Source organism: Morone saxatilis, unplaced genomic scaffold (assembly GCF_004916995.1).
Source record: "Morone saxatilis isolate NCDOM2014 unplaced genomic scaffold, NCSU_SB_2.0 Contig21, whole genome shotgun sequence".
NCBI lineage: Eukaryota > Metazoa > Chordata > Actinopteri > Moronidae > Morone > Morone saxatilis.
Window position 1 is genome coordinate 2,114,285 of NW_023339774.1, and position 6,823 is coordinate 2,121,107.

The 6,823-nt window shown below is 39.8% G+C and overlaps 1 protein-coding gene across 1 annotated transcript in view; it reads left to right on the top strand.

Annotated features, from left to right (window-relative positions):
* LOC118332819 (netrin receptor DCC-like) overlaps positions 1 to 6,823 on the top strand; it is a 210,084-nt gene that overhangs the window by 107,666 nt on the left and 95,595 nt on the right. Inside the window, exon 8 of the mRNA XM_035668249.1 lies at positions 6,260 to 6,419. Within this exon, the coding sequence (XP_035524142.1) occupies positions 6,260 to 6,419 (160 nt within the window). The remainder of the gene's footprint in view (positions 1 to 6,259; positions 6,420 to 6,823) is intronic.

Consider the following 6,823-nt stretch of genomic DNA (forward strand, 5'->3'; position numbering starts at 1 on the left):
AGCAGCATAGCAGACAACAGAAGCAGTAACGCTGTTAATGTTGGGCAGTAGCAGTTAACAGCATGCAGTAGCAGCATTAGCAGAGTCAGCTCTCAGGTAGATCAGCTGACGATCTGTTTACCACATCTGTAGTCTTCTCTGTGCAGTCGCTCCAGAGGAGAGTGGGCTAAACCTACAGTATGTCAGTCAGTAGTACAGCAGGTAACAGCTTCAGTGGAGTTCATCTATTCACACAGAAACTTTTAGAGTGGCTGAACAAAAGGTCATGTTGACTCTTTTTAGATTGAAAAGAAACTCAATCAATGCGTAGGCTGTTTGTGTGTCTGTTGTGTTATGTAAGACAGGCTGTAATCTTGCTGTCTCTGAGCAAGATGTCTTTTTCACTGCAGCTCAGGGTACTTAAAGCTACATCATTGGTTCTCAAACTTTTCTGGCACGCCTCCCTTACCCTATATGATAATGATAGGGGAACCGAAGCTATTAAAAGAAGATTTAGAGTTGGATATGAATATTAGTGAAATGAAGGTTGGAATAATAGCATCAGCAACATACATTGTTAATAAATTGTATTCATTCAACTTTGTTCCACTCTATATTTTCACCCTGGTCATCTAAGCCCCACCTGCATTGGCTCCCCACCATCGACATATAAAAGATGGACGTTGTGCCTCCACTTCCTCCCACTGTATAAAAATGAAGCCAAAATATATCTGATACAACTGGTGTAATTTTTCACCACTTGGAGTCTGGGGTGTGTGCAATAATGATCAGGGTTGGTGCTGCGGTTTCAAATTCCCGCCCATACTCCCAGCCTACTCAATCGCAAGCAGGGCTCAGCTGTCAATCCTGATGTGAAACCCCCTTCTTATAGCTTCAAATAACTCATTTAAAACTGATCAGAAAAATTAACACTTTAACAAACATCAGCGTGATAAGAACTACATAAAATGACAGAAACCATGTTTGGGAAATATTTATTTGACGTGTAATTTTTTTTTGTTTGTCCCATCTGCTAACATGGAGTCACAGGCTTTATGACCTGTACTGCAGTCAGCCACCAGAGGGAGATCAAGTTTTCTTATGATGTAATTTTTGGAGACCTGTCGTCCATCTTTATATATGTCGAGCCTCCCCACAGTTTGAGAACCACAAGCTACATTTGACTTAGTTTGAACCGACTGAAACTCACTGTTAAATAAAATACACTTTAAAGTTTGAAAAAGTAAATGCCACGTTTCAATCAATTCAGGAAGTTGCGGTTTTGCAATCGCAACATTTAACCCTTTATTAAACCATAGTTATGTGGTTTATGTGCAACAATTTTGTCTAGTCACCACAACTTTTCCGCGGACTTTACCAATCATTGTAGTTTCCCGCAAGTTTCACCAATCATAGCATTCCCCAGATTAGCATTAATTATAGGCTCACTGGAACAAGTTGCCTTCGATTTTTAAAGAATTAAACAAACAAATTGCAACTATTTTTGCCATCTCATTGAAGAAAGAAAATGCATGCAAATATCGCAACATGCAGCACAATTTTAGAACATTTTAGAAAGTCTACCATTAAATGAGCCTTTTCAGATCTGGAGGTGGGCCCCTGGCGCCACACGGTGGCTGCCCACTGCTCCTAGTGCTTAGGATGGGTCAGATGCCTGCAGATGAATTTCTCTACAGGGATTAATAAAGGATAATTTACCATAGTTAAAAAAAATTCTAAAAATATCATAATGTTTAAGAAAAGCTGCCATGACATCAGGCATTTTAGGTCGCAACAGTCCCCAAAAACATCCTGGAGGGATTGATTGATGTGAATAATTGTGGTATAAACTGATTTTATTGTCTTACATATAAACCCAGACAGGGTTTAATGTATTTCAGGTGGCAGACCAGGTTTAGGTACCTTTCTAATTGTAATTCATGTTAAAGTGCATAAAGCTACTTGTTTTGGGGGCCACATCCAGGGCCTCTGTTGCTGTGTACATATTTTGAACGTATTTAGTATACCCTGTTTTGTCCATTTAGGTATAAGTTACAATTCTCCAGTGCATAGTTGTTTTTCTAAACACACACACAAAAATCACATTTCTTTGCTTTGAGCTGAAACCAAACTCCCCTAAAGATCATCCAGGCAGCAGAAACAATATAAATGCAGAGCAGCTTGTAGAAAATGGAGCAATGGAAAAAAACATGGAGGCTGTGTTTGTGTGTCTGCACGCAGGTATCATCTGTCGTAGGGCAGACTGTAGTGTAATTTTCAGCACTTATTCAGATTGTTTTCCAGCTCTTCTTCTGTGGTGTCTGACTCTATTATTTACCCTACCCCTCCATTTGCGATAGAGACTGACGCTTTACTGCTCAGTGTCGGCTCGGCTTTTCGGCCGGGTCACCGAGCAGAAACGAATCCGCCCTTCACACCCTGAAATCTCATCTCACAGAGACGAGAGGAGGTGTGTTAACACTCCTCTGTTTCCATCCACTCTTCTTTTCTCTTCTCCTCCTTTTTCCCTCTGCTGTAACCCACCATATCATCTTCCTCATTCTTGTCTTTTCTACTTCCATCTACTCATCTTTCTTTTCTTTTTCCCTAGCTCCTCTTCCTCCATCTGTGTCTCGTTCTTCTGTCATCTCTTTCTCTTATTTTTCTTCCTCCTTTTCTTTTTCCTCTTTCCCTCACCCTCTTCCTGTTTCTTCTTTTTCCTCCTACATATCTGGTTTTCTTTTTTTTATTTCTCTGTGTCATACTCCTTCTTTCCTTTCCGCCATGTCCTCTCTCTCTTCCTCATCCCTTTTTCTCTTCCTTCATCCCCGCATCATTTCTTTTTCTCCTGTTTTCTTCTTTATCTACCCCTCTTTCTCCTCTTCTCTATATTTTCTTTTCATCCTATCATAAAGTGTGAGAGTGTGTGTGTGTGTGTTTAGCGGAACTTTATTGACATGATGTACAGACAGACAAAAGCCTTTAAAGTCTCTGTGGAGAGTCACAACCTTTGCTCCCCGGGGATAAAATTGGATATCTCTCAGCTTAAGATGAAGGAGAGGAGAGGAAAGAAAGGTAGAGGGGAGGGGGAGTTGTGAGGACAGTTGATGGTGTCAGTTTGGTTTAAGATGATTTGTTTTCAGTTGTATATTTTGTTTAAAGATGAGATCTATCCATAATTACCCCCACTCCCACACACACACAACAGCAACTGAGTAGAAACTCCATCAGCTGTTGGCATGTCTCAGGTTGTATGTATTGATTGATTGATTGATTATTGCTGCTTTCTGCCTTAGGGATTGTTCTCTACAGCTGTATAATTGGCCTAAAAGCAAGAACTACTGTAACACTGCTAATCACACACATTATACACACTCCCCTTTCCCAGTCAGTCTGTACTTCTTCTTGTGGACTTGATTTCATCAATCACAGCCCGAGTGTTGCTATTAAAAACCCTAATTTAGCCAAGTATTGCTGCTACCCGAGAGTGTTGTCGCTCTGCGCACCTCATCGAGGACATTATGGGAGCTGACTTGTTTAAAATTAGGTATAGATGAAGAGCCCATCAGGCATTTCTTATTAACCAGTGGTGATGGCGGATATGAACCAAACCCACAGCTGTCACAATGTCACCAAATTTTTTATGGCAAGTTTTGGTGGGCATTTCAAATATGTTGGGCAATTTATCAAAATAATATCTACTTTCGCAATTTGCTCCAATGTTTTCGGGGATGTGAGGACCCCCTAGCCAGACAAGACTGGCCAGTCAGCATCCATGGTCATCCCAGTGAGAACTGTCATTGTTCTTTTTCTTAGGTCTCTGTAGTATTTAAACATAATTAATTTTATTTTTTGGAAGATAAACTAATCTCTCAAAGTTGAAATCTATTATTTGTTGCTGCTAACTTGGTTTGTTTGGTAAAATTAATGCTCATGTTTTTCATTGGTTTAGGGTAGGGTTAGGGTTAGCATTTGTTTAGGGGTTACTTCTGGCTCATCATATGGATTGCATTTTGTTTCATTGTACATTTCAGCAATGATAACAGTTGTACCAATTTGTTAAAGTGTATATACTGTTGTTCGAGTCACAAATTACAAGTTCTTGCAAGTTTGGACTCTTGAGTAATACTCAGAATTTTGAAAGGCTGACAATTTTCTGTCTCATTAGGCTTTTCAAAGTTCCACTCTCATTGGCTGTATAGCACTGTCAATCACATATGTCAAAGCGTTTCTTAATGATGTCCATGGAAGGAAAAAGACAGGTAAGAAGGAAGAACTTAACAAAGGGAAGATCTGTTCAGTATTGGTGTAAAAAAAACTAGTAGAAACAGGAGAATGTATACCATTTAACAACTGTGTAACACTTCAACAATGTTTTGTCGTTGGTCAGTTTGAATGTCAATCACAAGACCTTCTCTAGTCAGTAGAGCAGACTTGATGTTGTCAGATTAAACTCACTGGGCAGGAGAGTTAGCCCTAACTAAAATTGTTATCGTTGTTTCTAATACTGGAGTTGAATCATATTCTTGCTGAAGAAATATAAAGGAGAGATCAATACTGACATCTTTTAGAACGAGTTTCACACTATCCTGAATATTGAATGTGAACAACAAAATGATTAAATAACGTGAGCAAGCATAAAACAGATTTGCATAGTAATTAAGCAGCACATCAAGATTAGAGATTGTAGTTTTTCATCTTGTTGATGTTTCATTCTTCTATTTTTTTACATCACTGTTTTACGTACATTAAAAAAAATGTATCTTGATCAAAACACAACACAACATTTCTGTTCTGTGACACATTTTTGTTTGGGGACATGATGTTAGGTCAAGAACAATGAAAAATGATTTGTGGTTTAAAGACGTACCCGTGATTCCATCATGTTGATCTGGATATCTTACAGTTTAGGAACAACACTTGTAAATGCAGGTGCAAATAGAGTACTGCAGGGGTGATGTATTTTTGTTGGTCAAACCAGAAGTCAGAATCGCCCTGGTTCTTATGTCAGAAAAACAATGAGATTTTTCCATTTTTGGATTATTGAAGAAAATCTCTGTTGCAAACAAAGGTTTATGGTCCTTAAAAGTTTTGTTCAGCAAACTAAGCTTTACAAATGAACACCGCTGAAATGAAGTGCAAATGCAATCGCCAGAAGCAAAACGCTAACATTCGGATATAAACAAACTACACCACAGTTGCACGACTTCACTATCACCACCACTAATCTTTCAACTTGTAATTAAAATCAATAACTTTGAGGTTCAATGTGCTATAAAGGCAGACTAGTGAGTAAATAAGTCTCGTGACAACTTCTGTAGTCTCATTTAGCCACTAGTTAACAATCTTTTTTTTTAAGACATGTGAAAGCTTCAAAATTCACGGCTGGGGTATTTGCTGACATATTTTATGTCATAGAACAAAACGTTAAATTCTTACAAGCACAGACCTTATTTTAGGCAACTAACCAGAAACCCATTCAAAAAACCCATTGACTTCAAGCAGAGGTAACCGTAGGGGACGAAATGCTAACTCATTTCCGGGTTTTAGGAATCATTCCTGCAACACTTCTATGACATCAGCCAGCTTTGCCCATCTAATTTGCATATTAAGAACCAATCACAAAGTGGGCGTAAAAAAATACAGATTGCTGGCTAATATAGTTTAACTATTCAGGATTTGTAGCCCATGTGGTTCTCATAACCTATTCAGGAATAGCTCACATTCTGCCTCAGGATGGAGAATCGACCAAGTGTTATATGAGTCTATAAAACCCTGTATATCAAATTCTAAAAGGAACAAAATCCTTGTTTCGAATTCCATCTATTTAAAATGCCTGAATCCAACCAAGTGTGAGCTGTCAGTCATTAATTTTTTTAGATTACTGATTGCTGTTTATAATTAAACTCCTCAGATGCTCTGCTGCTTTTTCTTCTTGCCTGTGATCTTCTTTACCACTCTTCTTCCTCCTTTTCTTCCTTCTTGTCTCTTCCACATCGTTTCTGTTGCTTATCTGCTCATCTCATCTGTCATTGGCTCCTTTTGTTTTTCCTTTGCTCCGCCTCCTCTGCTCACCTCCTGCACTTCCCCTTGTCCTCGTGCCTGCTTCTCCTCCCTTCCTCCCTCCTTCCCTCTCCCCTGGATGAACTGTTAACAGAGGCCACGCCCACTCAGTATAGACCCGCCCACACACCTCCTCCTCCTACTCGCCCTCCCCCTGCTCCTCCTGCTCCTTCTGGCACCCCCTTGACTTACTCCTCCTCCTCTGATCCCCCACCAGTGTCCCCCAGCCCAGGCGTTGCCCTCCCCTCTGCCCCCCGCGACCTGGTCCCTGTCCTAGTGTCCAGCCGATTTGTCCGACTCAGCTGGCGTCCCCCGGAGGAGACTGGAGGAGCTGTGCAGACCTACGGCATTTATTACTCCCAGGACGGAGTCGAAAGGTAAGATGGGACTTTTTTCTTCTTCATCTCTGTTTGGTCAGACATGAATTTAGAATCTTTCCTGTAAGGCATTGGTTCTTTATCAGATGGTGTTTGTATTTTTTCTTTTTTCTAGTGAATTACTGTATTTTAATTTTAAGGGTCTCAAAATAATTCAAATAAAATAATCAAAAAGAACCACTCTTTAGTTAAACTGCTCACAGCCCACAGATATGTGCAGCCAGTGACAAGAGGTCTTGTTGTCAATGTTTCCGTAGATAAAAAGCCAAAAAGGTTGACCACGGTTATAGAAACCATAGTGCTGACTTCAGAGAGTTAGATAAACACTTTTTCTTCTCTTTTAAATACACTGGCCCATGCATGTAAAGGAACAATCAGCAATAACATTGTGAGCACTGACAGGT